The 25,939-nt window shown below is 43.3% G+C and overlaps 1 protein-coding gene across 1 annotated transcript; it reads right to left on the bottom strand.

Annotated features, from left to right (window-relative positions):
• Nucleotides 1-443: 443 nt before the first annotated feature.
• Nucleotides 444-24,554, bottom strand: LOC137187383 (insulin-like growth factor-binding protein 3). The gene is made up of 4 exons (XM_067596234.1): nucleotides 23,903-24,554; nucleotides 20,917-21,167; nucleotides 14,471-14,590; nucleotides 444-891 (listed from the first exon to the last, which is right to left on the bottom strand). The coding sequence occupies exons 1-4, from the start codon at nucleotides 24,267-24,269 to the stop codon at nucleotides 766-768; spliced, it is 864 nt and encodes a 287-aa protein (XP_067452335.1). The 5' UTR covers nucleotides 24,270-24,554; the 3' UTR covers nucleotides 444-765.
• Nucleotides 24,555-25,939: the final 1,385 nt, after the last annotated feature.

The raw sequence follows: 25,939 nt of genomic DNA on the forward strand, positions 1-25,939 counted from the left end.
CCGTCCCATAATCCTTCACTTCAAAATGGACCCTGAGCCAGAGAGCTTTTTTTTTTTTTTTTTTTTTTTTTCTGCATTGTTTAATGGAGCAGGGCCTGGGGATGGGTGTTCTAAGCTTAGTGACATACAGTATTTACACAAATAAACACTTTTGGGAAAGCAGTCACACACACACACACATCATCTTGCACAGACATGCAGCTGTGCACATGTACGTTATGCAGGACACACACACACATACAGACACACACACAGAGACTCATGATTACACACTCACACACAGACACACATAGAAACAAAGGGTGGTGCGGTTTTTGGGGTCACAGTCACAAACAAGTCCTCTTTAAAGTGAGTGGAAAAGTCCCTCCTTCCTCTCTCTAACAGAATAGTGCAGATGATAGGATTCTCTCTTTCTTCCCCTTCTGTCTCAGCTTTCAGCTTAATTGTTTTTTGTTTGTTTTTTTTTCGTTTTTTTTGTTTGTTTTTTTTTTAAAGAAAGGATAGAGGTTCCCTAAGCACAGGACAGATAGCTGTGATGGACAGGAGGCTCGGCCGGTGCTCCACCCCTTCCCTCTCCCCTCCCCGTGTTCTCTCCCAAAGTCCCTCCCTCTCCCAAAGAAATGGGACCTGAAATCAAAGGTCCAGAGCTCCTTCAAATGTTTACATAAAACTACATGCAAGAGCAAAGGCTCTCTTTCTCTCTCTCCCCCCCCCCCTTTATTCTCGGTCTTCCTCTCTCCGTCCACTTGTCGTCCCTCCATCCTCTCATTTGCTCTCCAGGCTGTAGCACTGCGTCTCACCTCGCTCCCTGCCATCGTAGCCGGGCAAAGGCTGCCCGTATTTGTCCACGCACCAGCAGTATCCCCGCCTCCTGCCTTTGGATGGACGGCACTGCAAAAAGACATGTGGAGAGAAAAGAAAAAAAAATTTTTGTGGTGCAAAGCTGCTTGTTTGCTTTCACTGGACACATTTGAAGACGAACGTGCGCAGACCTTAACGAGAAGGATTGCACAGATACGTGGCACCAGCAGAGCACGGACAAAACCCGACTAGCTCTGACTTCCATCTTTAGTTTAGAGACAGGAGGCAAACAGGAATGAGAGAGACGAGATAAAGGAAAAGACAGTGAAGTAGTGGAGGACTTATCACTTCGAGACACATAGTGAAAACAGATTAGCGTTTCCAAGGTGAGGCATTACCCTGACACAGCTTTATCAACACCAGCTTCACTGTGCATGTGTGTATTATAATAACACTCTCTTTGTTGGCTTTCAGATTTTGGATGCTTGTCAAGAGGCCAAGTCATGCCTCAGCAGAACTCTAATAAGAGAAACATCTCATCGATCATGGAGAGGAATGCCCTGCTGCCTGGAACTGTCTCAGAGTTTTATGTGCAGAAACTATCAGAGATAAACACACTGATGATGCAGCTGCTCACCTCGTGAAAGACGATAATACATGTATCAAGATCCAACACGTTCTCACTCCCAACTCGTCACATACCAAAGCTTGGATTCCTTGGTTTTCACTTTTTAATACACCTTTAGCATAATTTTTCAACATGCAGTATCATGGCAGTCACTGTTAAAAAATAATTACGTTTTATGGTGTGACAACGCTGTGGTTGAGGTCTGGTTAGGTTTAGGCACAAGAACCATTTGGTTAGGGTTAGGGAAAGATCATGGTTTGGGTTAAAAACTGTCCCAACCTGCGGTTAAAAAGTGCAGTTGGAAACGGGAAGTGAATGGCGGTCTCCTGCAGCAAAGTCCTGTTTTTGCCATCTATTTATCTAGACATCCACCCAAGCCGCCACCTCCAAATATGGAAATTTGTCACCTTATATAGACGTTATCGGTCTCATGGCATCTATTTCAGACGTTGTGGGAGTTCTATAAAAGTCTATTGGACTACGCTGCACGTTGAAAAATTACGCTGAAGGGGTACCCAGTGTATTCAAAAGTGACGCCGAGGGGTATGTGACGAGTTGGGAGTGAAAACGGGGGCTGCAAAATCAGCACGGGAGAGCCTCGCTCCGGCATCCACGTGCAACAAGCATGAACAACATGCAAAACTGCTATGGAGTTTGTCCCATCTAGGTTTATTTATGTGTTCCTGACCAGTGGGTGTAAACGATGAAAATGCAGATTATTTTTGATGGAGAGGGGCAGGGAATGAGGAACGCACTGAGTGAGTGAGAGTGAAGGAGTGTGAAGGTAAACATGGAGTTGCTAAAATATTTGCCAAGGCCAGTTGGAGGGTTGCAGGGAAACCAGCGCTGCTATTCTGGGAAGCTGGCAGACACTCAAAATCATCTGGAGCTGATTATGGCCCGCGAGTGCACGAAGGGCGCGTGCACGTGTGCACATAAACACACATCGGCAAACATGTAGGCGCACACAAACAAGAGTCGTATGTACTGCGAGTATACATACCCCCCACCTGCTTACACACATGTGCGCTCACACACATGTATGCAGTAATATCAGATGTCCCACAGGGGGTCGGGCTTTGTGGAGTGGCAACTTTATGAGCTCCATTTGGGGTGCGCATGAAACGACACAATCAGGCGGGCCAGGCTAAAACTCTGGCTCAGAATAATCCTCCTACCCATCATCTCCCCGCAGGAAGAGTGGTGACAGACCAGTGAGGTGACCAGTGAGGGCCGAGACACACCTGTCTGTCTCTCTGCCTGTCTGTCAGTATACACTGTAAATACAGCCCATTAGTATATTTAAATATATATTTGGCTCTGTACTCTGGCGCACTGGATTATTTTACCAATCACTTTAAGGTCAAAGTGTTTACTCTCATCATTAAAGGACCAACATGGTTTTGCACGTTTTAGCCCATTTACTACGAACCACTTCTACTGTTCTTCAGTTAATTCTGGGTTCAGCCTAACAAAGACTTGTCTGTAGTGTTAGGCTAGTATTAAAGTGGCTTTAATTGATGTTTTTTTATAATGACAGTGTGTAATGTGAGAGGTGTCACTCGTAGTGATGAACCTACAGAGAATTATCAGCGACTCTTCAGCTCCTCTCGGCTTTACAGAGTTTTATAGTAACTTTCAGCTCATTGTTTATCCGTCCGGCTGCAACTTTACTGTTTTGGTTCACTCTCAGCGCTCTCATAGCGTCGTTTTTTGGCCGCAGCAGGCAGCTGTTTTCAGAGAAAAAGCTCTTAAAAACCCACTGTACGCTACCTGCTCAGTACCAAACGGTAAACAGACACAGTTAGCTGTAGACTAGCTGGTGAACATAGTGGAGCATTTAGCAGCTAAAGAGCCAGATTTTTCCCTCAGGAGTTGATTGAGAGCAAAAACAGAGCTAAAAGAGAGTGAATATTGGACTGACATTCACCAGGCAGACAGAAACACGACTCCGAATGAATGATAACATTGTTCCGTAACTGCTGGATGTGGACATAAGCGACTGTTTGCTAACAAGTTTGACGTGTCAACTTAAAAGTCGATGACAAAAACAAAAAAAGCAAAGTGAAGAAGAGAAGAGACATTGTTTGTACCGCTGCAAAAACTCAAACTCATCGTTTCTACCCAGGCTGTGTAGTGAAAGCAGCACAACAGCAGAGCAGATTGAGTCTTTCATCAGTGTCTACACAGGATGTGTTCAGCCACAGTACTGCTGTGTAGGTCGCAAATACATAATCACTGTAGTTACTTGCATAAAAAGGCCTAAAAAGACTCTTCAGTCTGCAGTTACGTGTGTAAAGCGCAATTGAAATGCAGCCTAGATGAATACAGCTGTAGTGATTAAAATAAAGCCTTAAACACTGTCATTTGATACTCAACCCGATGTGCTACAGAGACAAAATTAGTAGTCAAGGTCTAGCAACAGGGATATGCCAAGCCAGGGAGCTAATGTGGTAAAACTGCTGCTTTTCTGGAGAGTTGACGCGCATTGACACTGGCAAAAAAGGACAGTGGTCTAATCTGACGATTGACCTGAGATGCTACCAGTGTGTGGGCTTGCACAGATCACAACAACCTGCTGCTGGTGGTGTGTGTTGCCCTTCAGAGAAGGTAGTCTGGGGTTGTTAGTTGGGTACACAAAGTGTGTGACTTCAACACCAGAAACCCCACGTTGCATTTTTTTTTTTTTTTTCCAGCAATCAACATTGGTTTCTTTTAACTATGATCACAACCTTTCTCTAACCTCACGCAAGTAGTTTTAGTTGCCTAGACCAGACCAGACCAGACCTTCGACCTAGATACGGCTCGTTTTTGGAACAGTCATATATGGCACTAACTATTTAAAATCCATTTAAATTCCAACCCCCAGGAGTGCAGAGCCAAAACAAAACTCTCCTAATACTTACAGACTGCATTGTGGGCGGCTGTGCAGCGAGAGGCAGACAGACAGTGAGGCAGACAGACAGACAGGCTTTAGAGTGTGACCAGGTGTCTGTTTCCGGCGTAGTCAACATCCACGTGCAGCCTGAGTGCATGATCAAAGGCAGCTTTATAGAGACAGAGGCCTATTAAAATACCTCACCAACAACTACTGCAGCAGTCTGGGGGCAAGTACGCAGCCCAACACGCCCCATTCTCACACACTAACATCATCGAGGGATTCTTTTCGGTGAACTCAGTTTCCCTCCTACCTTCCTCCTCCTCCTCCTCCTCCTCCTCCTCCTTTTCTGTCTCACTCTGTTTTCTGTCTCTCTCTCCTCCCTCCATTCCCCCTCACGGTGCCATCGTCTGAGTCTGCGGCCAGCTTCTATTTTAGCCCTGACCCAGCGACGAGACTGTGGAGAGGAGCTTAACATTGTGTTCCTCTGCTCTGGTTAATGATGATAGAGTCCTGTATGTGCCTGGTGTGCATGTGTGTGTGTGTGTGTGTGTGTGTGTGTATATATAAGGGAGGGTTGAAAAGCCAAAGGAGAGGCAGAAGGGAGAGGAAGAGCAAAATGTGCATGTGTGCATTCCCCTGTTGCTTGGCTACCTTTGAATTTCCGCTCAGTCTCTCTTTCATCTGTGAACTATTAGCAGTCATCTCAAGTGATCCTTTCTTTACTGCTCCAATCAACACACACACACACACACACATGCACACACACACGCACATGCACAGTAGGACAAAGGTTAAGACAGCCAGACATCCACTAGACTGGATGTCACTTTGTAGTCCCCTAATTAAGACTTAAGGACTAGTAGAAGTAGCATTAAGTAAAAGCCGTCACTTTTTTCAGTGTTTGCACTGAGTTTGTGCTTTTTGTTATAATTACATGAGCACTGATTTCCTTTAGAGACGATGCAATCAAGTCTGTCTGTTTATTTTCTCATAATCTCTACATTGATAGTGTAAATAACGTCTTACCGTCATCCTGTGAAAACTTAGTTAATGATTTTAACCATAAAATGAAAACAGTGCTTGATGCAGTCGCTCCAATTAAAACCAGGGAATTAACTACTAAAAAGGTTGTCCCATGGAAAAACAGTCAAACTATGGAACTAAAAAGGGACTGAATAACTGAGCGCAAACCTGATAAACACTGAAATTCACAATCCCAGACTACTTTTTAATACAATAGATTCTCTGGTAAATCCCACAACTAACTACAGCATCGAGCTTCCAGGTTTTAAATGTAAGGACTTTGCTGGCTACTTCAGGGATAAAATAATCAACATTAGCAGAACACCCATACTGCACTTGTACCTATATCCTCTGTACAGGGTGATGTCAAGCTGGAACGTTTTGACCCGGTTGATGCTGAATCTCTCAGGAAAATAGTAACAGAATTGAAGCCCTTCACGTTTTCCCTTGACCCAAATTCCTACCTCCCTTTTTAAAACTATTTTTAATTCTGTATCTGAAGACATCCTTGCCATAATAAATCACTCTCTGCAGCTTGGTGTCTTCCTCACTGATTTTAAAACTGCTTTAGTAAAACCTCTTTAACAGAAATGGATATTTTAACACCCATAAATTTTAGACCGATTGCAAATCTCCCATATTTATGCATAATTTTAGAGAAACTAGTTTTTAATCAGCTAAGTACCTTTTTAAACTCAAACACTAGATTAGAAATGTTTCAATCAGGTTTTATCATCACCCAGAGCATAGAAACAGCCATGATAAAAGTAGTGAACAATATCAGAACAAATCTTGACAGCAACAAGCCTTCAGCTCTGGTGCTACTTGACCTGAGTGCTGCCTTTGATACTATGAATGACCAGATTCTTTTAGATAGATTAACTAAGCATGTTGGTCTGTCTGGAATTGTTTATAACTGGTTTACCTCATATCTTTGTGGATTTTTTTGTATCTATAGATGACCACTCTACCTGTGGGGTACCACAAGGATCAATTTTAGGACTGTTACTTTTTAATCTGTACATGCTGCCCCTGGGCAGTGTCATTAGGAGGCAGGACATCTCTTTCCACAGCTATGCAGATGACACTCAGCTCTATGTTGCCGTGTCTCCTGATGACACCGGGCCGATTGACTCACTTTTGATTGTATTTTAGATATCAAGTCCTAGACATCACAGAATTTTTTACAGCTCAACCTAGATAAAACAGAAGTACTGATCACCGGTTCTGATATCTATGTTAAACATAGTAACAGTTCCAAAACTTGAGGTGAAGGTATGTAAAAATGCTCCCTGTAAGTCAAAAGCCAGGGCTTCAACCTGCTCTGAACACTTCATTTGCAAAGTCTACTTCCACCTTGTGACGACATCAAATTGTTCATGCATGCCCACAAACTGTAGCGTTCCGTAGCATTCTTTGAGGTTGATCCAGGGGTTGTTCGTGTTGTCCATTTGCATATTTCAGATCTGATTTTGGCTCTATATTAGACATTTTGAGTAAAGAATGAGAAAAAGTAGTGAAATACTACTACTACCGTTTGTTTACATAGTCTCCGGAAGCTGGCCAAGCAGAGTGGACTCATCGGGAGGCGGGCCTTAAAGAGACAGGAGCTAAAACTGCCTGTTTCAGACAGAGGCTGAACTGAGGGGCTGCATAAAGGACCAGTATAAGTTAAATAGGGAGTTTTTTTTAAACTGTAAATCATGCAAAGATATTCCAGTAGAGCCCCAGAATAAAACTATAGACCTGGAGATGTGCAAGTCCATTAGCCATATTTTGGTGACAATTTGAATGTTTGGAACTAAAGCTCAACTAATACTGGATTTTTGAGGCGGATACTGATTTTAATATTTCAGAATTTTAAAAATTAGTGGCTGATGTATTTTTTTTACATTAATACCTATCATAAACAAAGATTTTGATAAAGATCCTTTACATTTGTTTTGTACAGAATTATGACTAAAATATGTTGTAACTGGGACATTTTACAGTTGAACCAAATGACTGATTTGGGAAAACTTCCTCAGACATTTAGATACTTTTTGTGCGATGAAATTTATTGTATCAATCTTAAGTCCAAGCTGACTTCAGCTGCCCTCCTCAAACTTTTTTGAGCACTTTTAAGTCTAATGAGGTAAGCAGCTTATACTCAAAACATACATTTTTTTAAGAGGATTTCCTTTACAGTGCTCACTGATCCCAGCATCCTGAACCACAAAGTCCGAACCCAGGTTCGGTGCAGACCTTGTGGCCTTTAGTCTGAACCTTACAGCCCCCAGCACAGTGGTCCACATGGCTGTCACTAAAAAAGCACATTTCATCCACCTGTAGGGATCACGCACCATTTTTGTGGGGCATTTAGATTAAATTTGGCTATCAGAAATAATAATCAGAAATAATTATATTAGGCAATAGGATTCAACTGACATTGATTCCATCTCGGGGCACCACCCTTAAAAAGGGAAAGGGTAGCTAATTCACTGATTCAGTCTCATTAAATATGCTAAACTTTCAATTTGGAACCCAACTGACTAACAACCAAAATGACCATATCGATAGCTAGTAAATGTTGAAGGACTGTGGAGTTCTACAGCAAAGAGTTTAGCAATATTTACTCTTGTGCAACATTAAACAGACCAGCAGGTATATTCAAAAGCATTTATTTCAAAAGAAAACAAAAAAGGGAGTAAAAACACACAATATCTAGTCTAACTAATGAGGCTATATACACTGGTGTGTATGTGTGTGTGTGAATTGCACTTGGACTCAAAATGGGACTGCATGGCGTGTAAACAAAGGGAAACTACAAAACAATATGGCTGACAAAGGAAAAACTACAAACGAGATGGCACAACCAAAGATGGCCACTGGAGCTGCATGGTGTGTGTGAGACAGAGAAAGAGAAAGGTGGAACTCAGACCATGTACAGGCTGGCTGAGTGTGTGTGAGATGACGGTGCTCCGTTGGAACAGAAAACAGTTTGCATGCAAGTCTAACCTGATTGAAACTAACTACAATGGGGGGGAACTAGTTCAGAAACTGTGAACAGACATTACAACAATAGAGCTCAATGAATAACATTAAACCGAATCAATACATGTACAATACATTGACGAAATTAAGCAGTTCTGTGATTAGCTGTGCTATGCTATGCTCTATGCTATGTCCAGTTTAATGTTACCAGTCTTTGGACGGAGAGAGGTGCTTTGGCTTGCTGCTTTGTTGAGCTGGCGATGTTGTCGGTTGTGGGTGAGCCAGGCTGGGGAGGGTTGTGGTTTCGGTGCTGAATGATGCAGAAACTGGTCGCTCCTTTGTTGAGTCCAGCGGGCTGCAGGCTTACGCAGCTCTCTGGCTGTGTACAGGCTGGTCTTGCTGCTGGTTTCTGTGTCACAGATATCAGATGTGCTTGCTGCGCGGCTTCTGTGTCTTAGCTGCTGGCACTAAATAACTTGAATCAGGTAGGCCCTCGCGTCTTCCTCGCATTAAGAATCGAGTTCTGTGTGTGTCTGCTTTGAGCAGGCCACACGTGAGAGCAGAGAGCTGAGCTGCGTCCTCAGCTGCGGTGAAGAGAAGTGAGTTGTCGCTGCCCCTCCAGCAGCAGTAAGGAGAAAGAGAAAGTAATAAAGGCCAGCTGACCCTTTTATTGACCTGGTGATGTCATGGAGGGTCATAGGTCACACTGACCAATGGTGATTGGAGGAGGGTCCATAAGCGTCAGGTTACAGTTACAGGAAGTGACTGGAGAAGAGGTGTAATTTTTTACATTTCAAAATAAATTTCAGTTCGTCACACAATGAACATATTCATCTGTGGAGCCCTACACACCTTCACATTCATAATGCTACCTTTATGGGGTGTGTATGCGTGTGTGTTGTGCGTATGAATGCGTGCTCTTGTGATGCCGGTCTTTATAGCTAATAGCAGCGCCGCTGGGCTTCACGGACATTAAAAAGAGCCCGGTCTGACCACAGGATAAACACAAGCTCATAAAATGCAATGTGTGTGTGTGTGTATAGGGGCGCACGTATATGTATTTGTGTAAAAGAGGGTGCATCTGTGTGTGTGTTTGCAAGTTCATTGGGAGTAGCTGGCCTGCACATTGCTGCAGGATATTGCTTTTTCTAAAAAAAAAAAAAGTTTAATGAGGGTCCCAGTGAATTCAACTTCACTTCAAAATAATTTGTGTTTGTTTTAGAAGAATGGAGCCACACAAACATTAAAATAGGAGCCTAAATAATAATTGACAAAGATTGCAACCTACAAGCAACAGATAGTGGTGCAGGGCTGGACTGGACGCGGTGTCCGCGATCGATAATAATGAGTGGATGAAAAAAAAAGAGAAGTCCTCTATTGACAGAACAATATAAAATCAAATCTTTTTGAGGCTGAAAGTTCTTTGTTAAAACATTTAGTAGATGTCTTGGAGCTTTCAGCTGTATCACACAATCTTCCTCTGCAGATAGAGTTTGCTCAGTTGTCATGCGGATGTTTAAATTTCCATTTTTCTGAGTCCTTTAAGAGCTTCTCATTCATGTTGGCTTGAAAGTTGAGATTGAAAGTGAACTCCATCTGAAATAAATCATGTGATATGATTCAAAGTTCCCTGTGCAGAGATTTTTTTTTGTCAACTGCTGTTTCCATCAAGACTGAACTTTGAACCACAACTTTTAACGTGGACATGAAGTTCTTAAAATACACAGAAAAATGTGAATTCGAACATCAACAATTCCATGACAACTGATCAGAGGAAAGTCCATGTGGTGAGGAAGACTGTGTGACATGATCAAAAGCTCTAGAACAGCTACCATATTGCCTCGTCCTCAGCAAATCTGATTACCAGTTAAGTAATTTATTAGCTGAAGCTTCCAAATAATGTTAGAATTTGCCTCTTTTCATGTCTTGTGATGAGACTAAACAGTTTGTGAGACAGAAATCGAAAGATTAATTAAAAAAAAACCTCTGGATTTGTATTGAACTTCAATAAATCTTGAGTTCCAACTGACGTGTCCTTCGACTCAAGTATCAAAAACTGTCTAGTATTGAAAGTCAGCATCAAATGCTTTGGTAGATGTAGTTAAACCTCTTGTGCAGCTGCTCGTGTTAAGACATTAAACATTGATGCACTGACATTTTGCATATTTTGCAAAATTAAAAAAAGGAATTTGTAGTTTATATTCTCTTTTTTGGTATCAATAAAAGTCAGATATCGTAAAATGTCCAATTATACTCAGCCCTACATTTTATGCAACAGCCAAAAAAATGACTCCATATCCCCCAGAGCAAAGGAACAAGGGGTGAATTAGAAATCCAGGGAGGGAAACAGAACGAGCGAGAGAGACAGAGTGAAAATAGCTGTCTGGGTCCCCGAAGGTTGGCCAGTTATTATAAAGCCATTGTGGTTGGTGTGTACGTTTCCACAGATCCTTCTGAGTCACGCTCAATAAGTCAGCCCTTATGGGCCTGGCACTGGCAGGACCCAGTGGAGGGAGAGAGGGAGGGATAAGGGTATGCAGGCACCTGGCTCGCATCCTTAACCCACTGCCTCTTCCTCCTCCTCTTCCTCTCAATACACACGCTAAACTCTGAAAGAGTACACAGAGAGAGAGAGAGACGCAGACACTGTCGTCCCATTCACAACCCTCTGCGGGGTGATTCCTGGCCAAACAAGGAAGGAAAAGCCAGGTGGGCGGAAGGGCAGGATGGACAGAACGATGGAGCGGGCAGGCTGAACAAAAGACGAGTGGATGACTGTATGCAGGACACAATGGGGGTAATGATGAGTGGCTGAAATGAATACGAGGGAGGGAGTGAGAGGAAGAGAGAAAGTGAGAGACGTTGAGGGGTGTAATGAGTGGGTCAGTGTTGGGCATGCATGGCCTCAGCTGGGATACTGAGCCAATTCATATAACTGTTGCTAAAAATAGGTCTCTCTGCAGCCAAGGTAGGGCTAACACCACTCAGACTGCTCCTGGGCCACTCACGTTACCAGCAACATATACACAGAAATACACACACACACACACACACACACACACACACACATGCTTGTGACTACATTTGACCCTTTAAGAGACAATTCACCCCTATCCTTTTAGTATCAAAAATTCACCTCCATCACCAACATCAAAGTTTAATGCTTAAATTAAACTTTTAATACTTAAAATAAAAAAAATTAAGCAATTTCTCCAACCACTCCTCTGATATCCATCTGTACAGCTAATCACATTAACATTGATGCAACATAAAATTCAGTCCTACTTAATGATTTGCAGCATTGCCTACAAAGGACCAACACAACGAGGGACACTGATTGGATAACTGCATCAGTATAAACAGTATGGCAACATGTCTAATTGTTTGCAAAGCTCCTCGTCATATCTACACTTCAACTCAACTTGTGCAGGTTGCAGCTTAACGACCAACCAAAGCAAATGTAGCTGCATGGGATAAATGTAAATAGCTACAAACAGAAGTGGTGATTTAGCCATGTTTTGGTATATATCAAGCATAAAAATGAGTGTTTGCAACGAAATAAGCATACAGACAAGCAGATGGTGAGGAGCCCAATTATGTTGCAGGAAGGGTTTTAAAAGTTTCTATGAACGTTTTTATATAGTTTCTCTGCTGTAAAATCCTGACACCGTTGGAATCTGTTGTACTGTAACTGACATTAAATCTGAAACTGACCACACTGTTGTCCCTTTTCGACTGCACAAACTTTTCAAGGAGCCCAGAAAGCTTTTTAGTGCTCCTGCCCCCCAAAAAGTCCTCGTTCTGCAAGTAGAATTTCGTAATGTAGCAAGAACCGGCTGGCACTAGTATCAATATTCAGACGAGGGATGCATGCCGTGGACGTTTAAACTACAGTTATGTAGCTGAATTCCTGATTATAGTCTAAGAATGAGCAAATAATTTAGCGAGCAGGAGAAGCTAATTGTGTAAATGTACGTAAAATAACCAGAAAAGCATTCAGCAGATTATCAGCACTTTGGTAACATCTTAGACATCTTGCTTTTCTGGCATTTCCAACCTCCCTTTTCTGTCTCCTTAATCAGAACATCATAACTTTGCATCAGAGAGTTAAGACTACAAAGAACAACCTGATGAATGCAAAGTTTACATCTCAAACAAACCTGTTACATTTAATCCATTAACATAACTTTGAGTCTCCTTTTCACTTCTGCATGTCTAACATGATCTGAACTCTGTGTTTTAGATTCATTGTGTGTGAAAATTGCATCTCAAAAAATTCCTTTCCTTTAGTCAAAAAAACACAAAGAATAGACAAAGTGGACTTACAGGTCCCAGTTTAGTTCCTGTTGCTCCTTCATTCCTGGAACTACTTGGTGGAAAAGGCGTGTTAGCTCCTCGTTTAATTCCTGGTACTATTTAGTGTAAAAAGCTTATATGAAAGTTGAAACTAGCAGCTTTTATGAGCCACCTTTCAACAGTGAGCTGAGTATTTTGTTATTCACCTGTTAAACGACACTGTCCCACCCATAGGACGCTTTAGCCTCAGTGGTGGTATTTTCAGGATTAATTATATTCATTCAGACTTTTTTGGTTGTAAAATTCGAACAGTTACCTTTCAAATGAAACTAGAGTTATGACTGTTATCAAAAGGCTTTTTTTACTTTGGGTACATTATTTTCAGGCTTGTGCACAAACTGGGGTGTGGTAAGAAGTTAAAAGATTTTGGGTGGAGTATCACTTCAAGATATCAAGACAGCTTGCGTATCATGTGTATGGTTATGCCCTTTTTTCCCCCTGCTCTGTCCTTCACCCCTACCACCTACCCCTAAACCCTCCCTCCTTCCCTCCCTCCCTCCCTCCCATCTCCTCCCCCCCCTGCTCCCTTCTTTTCACAGTATTGTCAACCTAGACGGTTCACACGGTCTCCTCTTCGCTGTGTTTCCGGTCATAAATCTCTGCAACACACCGTGAAGGCACATCCCCTCGGATGGATTTAACACAACACCCTGCACCCCACTGGCCCTCTGAGAAAAGGGCGACAAGGGCTGGCACACTGCTGCACACACACACACATTTACACACACACACTTAGACCAGGACTGACACTTTCCTGGAAGATATTTTGTTGATGAAATCCAAGAAAAGAACAAGAAAGAGTCTAATTTTAATAAAAGTAACAATGAAACCGCACTTTGGAGACTTTGAGGAAAGAGTAAGGTAAGAATCTGAGAGGATGATTTTATTCTGTGTGTGTGTGTGTGTGTACGTGTGTGTCTGTTATGGCTCAAGTTGGTCTCTGACTCATGGTGCTTGTGGGGCTTTTTTTGGTGACTCATGTGTTTCTCAGAACGGGCTCTCACTCCGCGGAATCCCTCTGATAAGACTCCCAACCTCAGTAAATGGAATGGTGGCATTTATTTGACATGCTGTGCGTCTCAGCAATGCCCCACAAGTCCTTCCCTCTATCCGCCACCTTCCCTGTCTCGCCAACCAACCCCCCCCCTCCATGCCCCTCCTCCCCTCAGATCAGCACCCAAGGAACCACTGTATGCAAACGAATTTTAGCCTCCTTGTTTTTTTCCCCCCCTCGTCTTACAAATGAGCAGGCTATGGGTGGCCCAAGTCTGTACCACGGACAAGAAAAACTAAACCAGTGACAGCCTGTTTGTTTTTTTTACCTCACCAACAGCACCCCACACCTACACCCTCACCAAAACTACCGCCATCAAACAAGCGCCATACATACACTCCCCTGCCGCCACATCTACCGTGCCACACACACTCCCAGACCACATTCTTACATCCCTACCCCCCACACTCTCCCACACCACACACCCACAAACACACCTGACCGACTTCATTTCCTGTGAAGCATGAGTCAGACGGCTGCAGTGCATTTACCGGGGTAATACATGGTCATTAGCCATTCTGATAATATAGTGTTGATGTGGCTGTCAAGACAACCTGAGCTGCAAAAAAAAGGGGGATTGTGCATGTGTGGTTGGGTGGGATGAGTCGTTGAGGATTCTTTGGAAGTGTTCAGACATGTGGTGGGTCTTGCTGCATGTCCGCAGGTGTGTGTGTGTGTGTGTGTGTGTGTGTGTGTGTGTGTGTAAAACAGATAGAGAAAAGAGAAAGATGAAACAGCAGGGAGAGCTATTCACCTGTTTTTTCTTGTAGAAGCCCTTTCTGTCACAGTTGGGTATGCGGAAGCCTCTCGGGTTGAGCACGTTGCTGATTTTAAGACTGTTCAGGATGCTCTCCATCTCCCGCCGGCACGGTCCCTAGCAACACAGCAAACACACCCCAACCACACCAATATTACACACTCAACCTTACACAATCACAGAACATGAAGAACATCAGGCATGTTCATGCAATGTTAGAAGTTTATGGTTCAACAGTCTATAAGTGTTAATCTCTTGCACCCTGGATGTCCCATTAACATCCTCATTAAGAAGTTTTTTCAGTATTTACAAAACAAATTCTTCAAGTGATATGATGCTTAAAGTGAAATAATACTCAGAATGAGGTTGGCCATAATTTCTATGGCTGCAACATCACATCACAATGGAATTTTAAATGTCTTGTGTATCAGTTTATGGAAAAGCCCCCAAATTACCACCTGACTTATTTGGTATTTTTGGAAACTTTATGATTTTGAAGTTTTGTAAATTTAAACAATGCTTGTCTAAACAACATTGGGTAGCAGTGATGAATTGACTCTTAGGTCCAGGTTGAAGAGATTAAGTCCCAAAATGAGAGGAAAAAAAGTGGTACCCTCCCTTAGAAAATGTTTGACAGCTTGTAATCAACACTGGCGTTGTTTAAATGATAGTAGATAACCTAAAGGTACCATGTGGAGGGTTTGACCACAAATTGCGCTGTTTTGATGATCAAGTCCTAGTATTGTTTGTATCTAATGCTCTGCATCACAAATATGGAGATGACACACATTTCTGCTAGAGGCAGGAGAAGACCACCAGCCGATGTAAACAGTGCAGGTTTCAAAACATTTTTAAAAGGCTTTGCAAGTGTTATGAGGTAAAAAAGATACACGAAATTTGCCTACAACCTTAAACCCTTCAGTATTGTAAGAGCCAAAGTCATCATAGCATACTTCATTATCATTGATACATGATCATTGTTAACTAATTGTACATTTTTTGCTATTAGTTGCTGATGTTTAGTATACTGTGGGTGTATTACTAGGCCTTTAGTGGTAAAGTGCACCTCCTAGTGTCATAAGTCAGATGTAAAAAGCTGATTAGTCAGCAGTTAGTGAGGGAGGGAGGTTGCCTGACAGTTAGTTTGGCAGGATAGAGCTTTTTTGACCATTAATTTGGAATATTTTGGATTACCTTTCTGTGGAACACAGTTTTTTGGATACATCTTTGGAGTATGATTTTGTTCTACAGAAGGATTTTACTTTGTAAAACGCATTTTTGCTGTGTAAAAAAGGATTATTTATGTCTGCTTGGAGAGACAAGTAAAGTCAACTATTCGTCTTACTCTGTGTGGATTTATGAGTAACCCTTCAATTTGAGATGGATGCACAGTAGCTTTATGGAGGTAATGAAACTGCTCCAGAACCAGTATGTCAACGAGATAAAAATTGCGGCAGCGTACATGGACAAGGCATTCCAGTGGCCTCAGATAAAGCCAGAGGATGGGAAGTCAGAAGAGCAAACCATCAGGGAACGGTCCAAAAGGAGATGGACTCACAAGAAGCAGCTTTGCAACAGACATTACCTCTACAGTTCAGACACCTAAAACTAAGAGTAAAAGTGCTCCTCTCATTGTTGCTTTGTCTAAACCTTGTTTGTTCTGTGAAAAGAATCACACATTGTAAATGTGTCACTTCATCAGAGACAAACCTCACAAGGACAGAGTTGAGTTTTTGCAGAAGTCTGGGCTTTGTTTCAGCTGTCTAGTCAAAGGACATCTCAGCAAGGACTGTAAAAGAAAAACGTCATGTCAAGTTTGTCTCCAAAGACATCCAAGTCGTCTTCATTCCACAAGACCTCAGGGCAGTAACACAACAGGAGATCCATCAATGATGAGACAGAACCTCAGGTTTTGTCCAGGGCTCTTGCATCAGTGCACAAGGAAAACAGTACATCTACAGGAGCCGGAGGTTGTGGCTGCATCCTCGCCACAGTACCTGTTCAAGTCAAGTCAAATATCCCAAAATGACTGAGACTTAAGACTTCATGGACCCAGGAAGCTCTGAGCAAAACTGAGGAGACTCAGCAGCACAAATTTTCCCGTTCTCTATTTCTCTGTTAAGCATCGGCAGGTTAGGCAAACCCATTGTTGCTAACCCCCTTCACTTTTCCAGCAGTTGGGGACACAATAACTCTTCTTGATTGTGAGAAGCTGTAGCATTTATGAACTCACACACTGTAGTCTATACTGTATATATACTGCCAGATTGACAACTTACTGCTAACCTTTTCCTCTGCTCCACTCACATTCACCGTCTGCCGCTTGCTCTCTCATTCAACCACTCACTTGCTACGCACACACATTATGCACTGCCCTATTCCTTAAAAGGAGTTATGCTACCAAGAGTTTCCCGGGCAACGACGCAGAGGTTAACTCACATTTCGGAACAGCGCTGCACAGAGGCTCCATGGCTCCCATGAGGCAATGTATCACCAGGTCATGGTGCCAGATGAAGATACTGACCTTTTACGTTTTTTATGGTGGCCTCAGGGAGATCTAGAAGAAAGCCTTGAAGAGTACAAGATGGTTGTACATCTTTTTGGAGCCATGTCCTCACCCAGCTGTGCAACGTTTGCACTAAGGAGGACAGCAGAGGACAACCAAAGCAAGTCATCTCCAGAAACAGCAGACACACTGTATTCAAAAATTTCTATGTCGATAACTGCTTGAAGGCTGTGGCAACTGAGAAAGACGCTATCACCATGGTTAAGGAATTAACTGCATTATGTGCCACTGGAGGGTTTCATTTAACCAAGTGGGCAAGTAACAGTCATGAGCTGTTGGCTTCAATCCCAGAAGAGGAGAGGGCTAAGGAATTCAAGGATTTGGACTTAAATCGTGATGCTTTGCCCATGGAAAGGGCTCTTGGAGTCCAGTGGTGCACAGACACCAATTGTTTACAAGGCGTGGACTTCTGTCAGTGGTGAGTTCAATTTATGATCCACTTGGCTTCCTTCCCAAAGACACCTCTACAGCAGATGTGTAAAAAGAAACTTGGACGGGATGAAGATATACCAGAGGACTTTGCAAAAAAATGGAAAAACTGGCTGAAAGAACCTTTCCTACTCTCAGGTTTCTGTATGAAAATGTGTGTCAAACGACCTGTCTTTGGATTCATTGCCTCAGCAAAACTGCATCACTTTTCTGAGGCAAGTGAGCTAGTATATGTAACGGTGTCATATCTCAGGCTTGTAAATGAGGAAGTAAAATCCCATTGTGCTTTCAGCATGGGGAAAAGCACGAGCTGCACCTGTGCAACAGACCACAATACCATGAATGGAACTCACTGTGGCCGTTATAGCTGTATGAATTGACAAAATGATGAGAAAAGAGATGCAACTTGATCTAGTCACAGTTTTGGGCGGACAGCACCATGGTAATGTCATACATTCCAACTGCAACACGGAGATTCAAAACTTTTGTTGCAAACAGAGTTGCAATCATGATGGAGAACACAAACCCGTCACAGTTGAGCTATGTCAACACCGCACTCAATCCTGCAGACTGTGCATCATGAAGGCTAAAAGCAGAAGACTTCTTGAAGAATGACAAGTGGATTAATGGTCCAGTGTTCTTCCAAAGTCCAGAACAAAAGTGGCTTAAAAGCCCTGATTGTAAAAACATGGAACACGATGATGCTGAGGAAGGCAATAACAGTAAATGCTTCACTGTCAACAGAGTACTGGCTGACCAAGCACCCTTCAGTAATGTAGGTGTGGACTACTTTGGACCTATTGAAATAAACAGAGGACGCAGTACTGTGAAAAGATGTGTATTCTTCACTTGTCTAGTAGTCAGAGCTGTGCACATAGAAGTGGCACATTCACTGGACACAGACTCATGCATAGACACAATACAGAGATTCATGTGTCGAAGAGGGCAAGTTACAGTAATCCATTCAGACAACGTCACTAACTTCATAGGTGCTGAGCGAGTGCTGTGTGAGTCAATTAACTGTGGAAAAAAGGGGATTCAATGGATATTTCACCCACCTAGTGGCTCTCATCATGGTGGAGTCTGGGAGAGGCAAATCCACACTGTAAAAAAGACGTTTAACTCTGTGCTGAGGCAACAAACACTTGATGATGAAGGCCTCCAAACAGTACTATGTGAGATTGAGGCCATCATTAACGCCAGACCCATCACAACTGCTTCAGATGACCCCAATCACCTCGAGCCATTAACCCAAACCACTTGTTGTTGATGAAGAAACAACCCCTCTTACCTGCAGGGCTGTTCCAAAGGGCAGATCTGTACACTGGTCAGAGATGGAGGCAGACACAGTACACTGCAGACTTGTTCTGGAAGCACTGGACAAGCAACCTCCCACTTATTCAAGAACAAAAGTGGGTGGTAAAAGTGGTTTCAAACCAAAGAAAACCTTGCAACAAACGATGTTGTCCTCATCATGGATGAGACTAGACCCCACAATTCATGGGTCATGGGCAGAGTCTTAAAGTCTATGTCAGATAAAAAGGGTCTTGTCCACAAGGTTCTAGTCAAGACAAAGACTAACACACTAGAGAGACTGACAAACTTTGCCTCCTTTATAAGGCAGATGGATAAAAACGGACATTAATGTGAATTTCTTGAGACTATTGTAGGTTTGGCTCGTATGGTTAAATTTGTACTGAATAATTGATATGCTCGCCCCATATGCAATTATAGGACTGGGAATGTAAGAGCCAAAGTCATCATAACATCCTTTATTATTGTTGATACATGATAATTGTTGACTAATTGTACATGTTTTTGCTGTTAGTTGCTGATGTTTAGTATACTGTGGGTGTATTACTAGACCTTTAGTGGTAAAGTGTGCCTCCTAGTGTCATAACCGAAAAGTCAGATATAAAAAGCTGATTAGTCAGCAGTTAGTGGAGAAGGGAGTTTGCCTTACAGTTAGTTTGGCTCAATACAACTTTTTTGACCATTCATTTGGAATATTTTGGATTACCTTTCTGTGGAATACAGTTTTTTTGGATAATCCTTTGGAGTATAACTTTGTTCTATGGAGGGATTTTACTTAAACGCATTCTTGCTGTGTAAAAAGGAGGATTATTCATGTCTGCTGGAAGAGACAAGTAAAGTCAAAGTATTCTTCTGACTGTGTGGATTTGTGAATAACCCTTCAATTAGATGCAAAGTGGAAAGTTAAGAAATAGAAACGCGTCAAAACAACAGACACGCTAAACAGGCAACCTAATGGCTCAAACTGACATGATAAAAATTGCCACTACAAGTATGGTTCATCTTCTAGCATCTGAAACAACTTTTCTGACAGTGGAATCGGTGGGTGGCTGGATCCAGCAGTTTTTGTTACTCTCAGAAACAGATAATAAAACCTGCCTACTTTATTGATTGATTCCATTTGTAACATTTGTAAACACTGCCCTTAAGAGATGCTTGGATGACAATGACCGTAGTTTGTTCAAGGCATACTAAGACCTTAAAGATACACATTACGATTTGGTATTAAGTACGTAAAGCATTGTAAAAAAAACTGTTTGTTTACAATTGAAACTCCACTGAGCACCTCCATGTAGGTGTTTAAACTACAATAACAAGAAATGGTTAAATTCAGTTGGCAGAGGTTCATAAAGACAAAGAACCATCCCATAGTTCAGTGTGCGAACACATTATCATTCACTCTTGTCACTTCAAAAAGAATGATGTCACCAATACCCAAGTTTCCTGACCAGACACACATGGGATCACCCTACACCAGCCCAGAAACCTGTGGAAATAGGGAGGTGGCTGTGTTTTTTAAAGGCCAAAACACTGATACAAAACCAGAACTTCTTCAAAGGTGAACACTATACAAAGTATATGTTAGGCCTACCTAGCAAGCTATTTAGCTCGCAATTAAACAAGCAAGCTAACTAGCTGGCTTGTAGTTTTCAGCCACTCATTGCAAGTTTTCTTCTTTTCAGCCTTCGAAACGTCAGTTTTTCGACAGGCCAATAACATCTGTTCCAAACTGTAATTTGTTCCAAGGTAAATGTCGTTGAGCAGTTACAAAACACAAGGTAGCCGGAGAGCTGACTAGCTAGCAAAAACATAGCCAGCAAAAAGAACTAACGGTTTTCAGCCATTCAGTGACAGACTCTCTTCTTCTAACTGGTTCAAGCAAGGTTGGCAACAAAAATGACAGCATTTGTTATAGATAGCAAGTCAATTATTTGATTTTATTATTATTTCATCTACAATATTGAACATAAATGTTACCATTTGGTGTACGAGAGTGAGCTTAAAGCTAATGTTAGTTGCAGTCATAGTGGGATCACAGTCATCAGCTGCCTTTATGAACCTCTGCCATTTCAGCTTCCCCTTACAAATTAGCACCACTGTCACATTTCTTTCATTGTCTCTGGGTGTGACTTACATACTCAGTCTCCCTCTTGCTCTCCAGGGAGAAGTTGTGCATGTCCATATTGGCTCCTCCTGACACTGATTCCACCTTGTAGCTCTGAGTCTTCCTGTTCAGATCTTTCTGGATCAGTTTGTTGTGCAGCGGAGGCCTGGTGTCCATTGACCCCCGACTGTGCCCGCCCTTCACAGTCGCCACGCCAGGCAACACCGGCATCGTTGCGGTCACGTTGGCACAGCCCTCTTCTACCTGATTTCCAGCGTTCTCTGTGTGGGAAGAGAAATTGTCAAAAAGTGTTTCATACTGACAGAGCTGTTTTAGTTTACAGTTCTTATAAAACACGCCTCTGCACTTAATCCAGCAGAGAGAATTCTTGACCATCTAAAAGAGGCCTGTTTAAAACTTACAAAAAAAAAGTTAGCCCATTGCCTTGTGGGCTGTTTGGAGCCAGAGATGAAGCCAAGTAATAAACAGAAACATGATGATTTCATGTCCACAAATTTCCACAGTATGCAGACCAAGAGATAGCGTCATTAAGATGAGCTGACTGTAAACAAGACTATCTAAGGAAACTGAGAAGAAAAATGCTGTTTATATGTGTGTATGGTAGGTGGGGAATAGGGGGTTGGGGTTAAAAGAGGAGGAGGTTAAGGCAGTAAGAGGTAAAGCGGAAGATGAGGGAGCAGATATATTAATAGCCCGTGGTGCTGGCAAAGATTCCTGTCAAATCGTTAAACACAGAACGGTGCAAGGACCATCTGACCGAGAGGAAGAGAGGAGGGGGCTCCAAACACTCCTCCCTAATAGAGGAGAGGACCAAACTTCACACCACCACAAGGCCACAGTCTGAGGAGCTAAGTGAGCTCGGAGCACGTCCCCAAGAAGCAGAGGGACGATGGGAACACACATGCAGTGGCTCACACACTCCCAAACACAGTTTTAAACCGTTAACTCAAAGCAGATTTTGTGTTCGAGAGCTGCGGTGAGGGCGGCGGACGGGCATGTAGGGGTGTAGCTCGTGTGGGCAGGCAGGCTGGCAGCCCACCCTTTCTCTGTGACCACCTGATCAATTAGTGACGTGGTGGGGCTCCACAGTCTCCCAGGCTCACCAGAGCTTAGAATAACAACATGGGATGTCAACAGCAGCATTAACTGCAACAACACAGAGTCAAAAGACAGCAGACCCTCTTCAACCTGATACAGCCTCCGTATAAATGTCCATAACCAAGGACAAAAATATTGAGCCCATGTTTAAGATTCCTGCAAGCATATTTTTTAATTGTCAATATAAACTTTTATATAACCTTTCTAGGAAGTCTGGGGCGTTTAAGATAAACACATTACGCAATTTGTTTGTATAATGGCACAGGGGTAAACAGCACAAACTGCGGTGAGGAGAGCTTGTTAATGTCTGGGAGGAGAGGCTGTTCTGGAGCTGGGGACTGATGGTGGTGGAAACCACCGGGCTGCACTTACACACTCTGACCAACAGAGGCGCTTGGGATCATTTCCCACCTTTTTTTTTTCTATCTCCAGTAGAGGAGATAGGCTACAGTAGAGACGCATGCACTGATATCTGTGTTTCTGCTGTGACTTATTTTGGGCTGTCTCACAGGCCTGAGAAGTCCAAGAAGAGGAATTATTTTGTTCCACGTTGAAATAATGTTAATTTTCTCTTAAATCAGAGGCTGATAACAGTGACAAGGAGACAAGAACAGACAGAGACTCATATCAGCCAATGACAAAGCAAAAAAAGAGTAAAACAGTTTGGGCAAGTTGATGATGGTGGATGCATACCTATGTGCATTTGTGTGTGTATGACAATGTGACTGCTGAGTGCTTGCACACCACACATGAATGTGGCCAAACCAAATAACCAGGAAGAAGAAAACACACACACAGAGGCTCCTGGAGGCCTGACGTCAGCAGTGCCTAAACACACAGCAGTGTGTATTCACATGGAGGTGGCATGTGTGCCATTTCACCAGTGTGAGCAGCATGACTCCATTCACACAAAACATGCATATAAGGTCTCTCAATGTCATACTAGCATGCAGTGAGGAAATGTGCAGTTTGGACTTGATTGATAATATGGCTGTGAGTGTGTGTTGGTTGCTTATAGGGAACTCAGAGAAATGATCCCCCCACCCCCACCCCCCCCCTCTCTGCAACACACCCGAGATGTTTTGGCCCACATCCTGGACCATGAAAGCTGCAGCACATATTTTCATGCTGTGTACAAAAATCCATGAGCTTTACTTGTAGGAAAATAAGGACATTACAGAAGACAAGGACATGGTCTGCGCTCAGCCACTGTATACTTACAGTATGTATGTGGCATTCCTTAAGTATTGGTTTGAGGGAGCCAGGTTGCGTGTATGAGTGTGTGAGGGAGAAAGAGAGAGGAAGCAGTGTTGTCCTTTTTTTTTTTTTAAAAAAAAAACAAAAAACCAAACAATCTGCGAATCTCAAACGACAATCTTATAATTTCTTACATTTTATTTTGCATTTTACGCATGATGGTCCAATGTCGTACGCACAAGAAAAAAGTGGAAGCCTGAGGGGGGAAAGCAACGATTAATTGCTGCGTAAACCTCCAACCCCATAGCTGGTGTTATCCACTCAAACTTTCAGGAGCCTATGGGATTAGTTTTACCCAGACGAACACATCACTGTGCAATGTCAAACCTCCCCTCTAAAACCTCACGGACAGGAATGGTGTTTTCTATTGTGGCACGCTGCATAACAGACCAGGCAATCATTTTGCGCATGTTTCAGTGTGCCTTCTATGTTAAGTAGATCAATCTGAGCATCTTTATCTCATCCACTATCAATAAAACGCACTTAATTGGGTGTTTTCATGAGCAGGGGACTCCCCAGAACTGGTCAGCACAGAGCAACACCTCATGGGGAGAGCGCCTGTCAAAGCCACCAAATAACAAAAAAAGCAACAAGGTATCAGCAAACCATGAAAAGCGCAAATAAAAGCACCGCTGCCTACCTTGTTTTGCTTGCGTCGGTGTGAGTATGCTGTTTAGTTTTTTGGACGCGGCGCTGGAGCACACTCCCCGTCCCTCCAGCAGAGCTTGCAGGGGTCGGCTCTCCCCCGGCTGGTGCTGGCAGGTCAAGCCGGAGCCGCAGCGCGCCGTGTACACTCCACACGCCTGTCCCTCGCCGAGGGCGCACGTCATGCAGCAGCCGCAGCCGGGCTCCCTCACCCGCTCCGCGCAGTCCTTCGGCAGCGGCTTGCACTGGAGAAGTGCCCCGGCGTCGCACGGCTCGCATCGGACCACCGGCCCCACGGTGTCGGCGAGCCGGGTGAACACAGCCAGCGCGGCGGCGAGACAAAGCACACACAGACCGGGCATTCTGCCGATTAAGCTGGTCACAAAGGGACAGTATGTGAGTTGTCACGTAGGCTTAAGGGGACTCTCTGTGACACAGCGAGCCGGCTAGCCTTCTCCATCTGTATTTTCTTTTACGCGAACTTCTCGTTTTATACAGGCGGAAAAAAGAGCCAACAAGTCACACCCTCCTCCGTATGAATAATGTAAACGGAGAGCCCCGATATGAGGAACCGCTACATCCAGTCTGAGGAGAGAGCAGCTCAAACATTCAACTCTTTTAATCTATTATAACAATTTACTGAGGTCTGTTCATCTGCTGCGCTTTCATGCTCACTCTGTTCTGGAAAAAAAAAAGGCAAAGGTGTTTGTGTCCATCTGGAAATCTGGCCTCTTGTCTCATGACAGGCAAGTAACATGATTCAGATGGCATGCAGCTTGAAAGTGTTGCATTTCTCCTCACTGTTCAGTAAGGTAAATACTTTTCTTGTCACAGATAAGATGCACATCTGCAGATTTCCACCAGAAGAGCTCAGAGAGTACATAAGTTGCACCAGTTGAAGCTTTCTTCTGTTGACTGTTCCCAAACCTCTGGAGGTTTCCACACCACTGGCCACATCCCCTGCTGGCATCAATGGTATGTGAGTGAATGCCATTGGTGATACCCCCCACATGCAATACTGATAAAACATTCCTCTGGGCAGGTGTGTAGGTGGCCTCCATACTAACCCACTAAAACAATAATTTCTTTGCATATAACTTCTGTGTGTGTGCGACCACATGCTCAGTGGTGGGTGCAGCCAAAGAAGTATTGCTTTACTGTTCTGGGTTGTAGAACCTGCAGCGTTCGGTTGCAGTGCGCACATGTCAGTCAGAACACCAGCCACCAGCGAGCACGTGCAGACCAGACTGCATACTTGACCCTTTTGCCCAAATAGTTTCAGAAGCAGTGCTCACCTTTCACATACCCTGAGCAGACCTGGTGATCTGGCACTTTGCATTGCCCACCCCGCCCCACCCCCCACCCCCATCTCCTATGAGCCCCATCGGCAAGCATCCAGGCCCCCTGCACCTTCCCTCTCCTGTATGCCCCCCCGACCCCACAGGATTTCAAATTATTAGAAAGAAAATGTTCAGATTCTGCAGGCTCAGCATCGCCCCCCTGTCCAGCATATCCTCCTGTTCTGCAATAACAAACGCGAGAGGGGGGTACACACTGAGAAAATAAAGCAATCAGTATCGGCCATTGTGTGATTTCCACCACAGAAGCAGAAAAAGTGTTGAGACTGCATTATGAAAAACAAGCAGAGAGTAAGGAAACACCCCCGGAATAGCAAGAAAACGTCTCCAGCTAAGATTAGTTTTCTTATTACTTGACTCTTTTTTTTCTCTCTTTCTGCATTTTTTCATGTCTGAAATATTCAGCTTCTGACCTTTGGCTTGTTTATTGTCTGCCCGTCCATCCAGGGTGTGAATTACCAAGAGCGCCTTTTTTCCCTTTCTTACTGTTAAAACTCATTCAGCAAAATCACACTTTTGAGAATATGTGCCCCCTTGGTATGAATTCAGTTTGTTCTGTCGTACCATACAGGTGACAGTGTTCAGCTTGATGTGCCATTATTGTTTCTTTGCCTGAAGATAGCTTCTAAACTGGTCCTCAGATGATATATAAGCACCCTAAATGGATGACATTC

The sequence above is a fragment of the Thunnus thynnus genome, chromosome 8, assembly GCF_963924715.1.
Source record: "Thunnus thynnus chromosome 8, fThuThy2.1, whole genome shotgun sequence".
Lineage (NCBI taxonomy): Eukaryota > Metazoa > Chordata > Actinopteri > Scombriformes > Scombridae > Thunnus > Thunnus thynnus.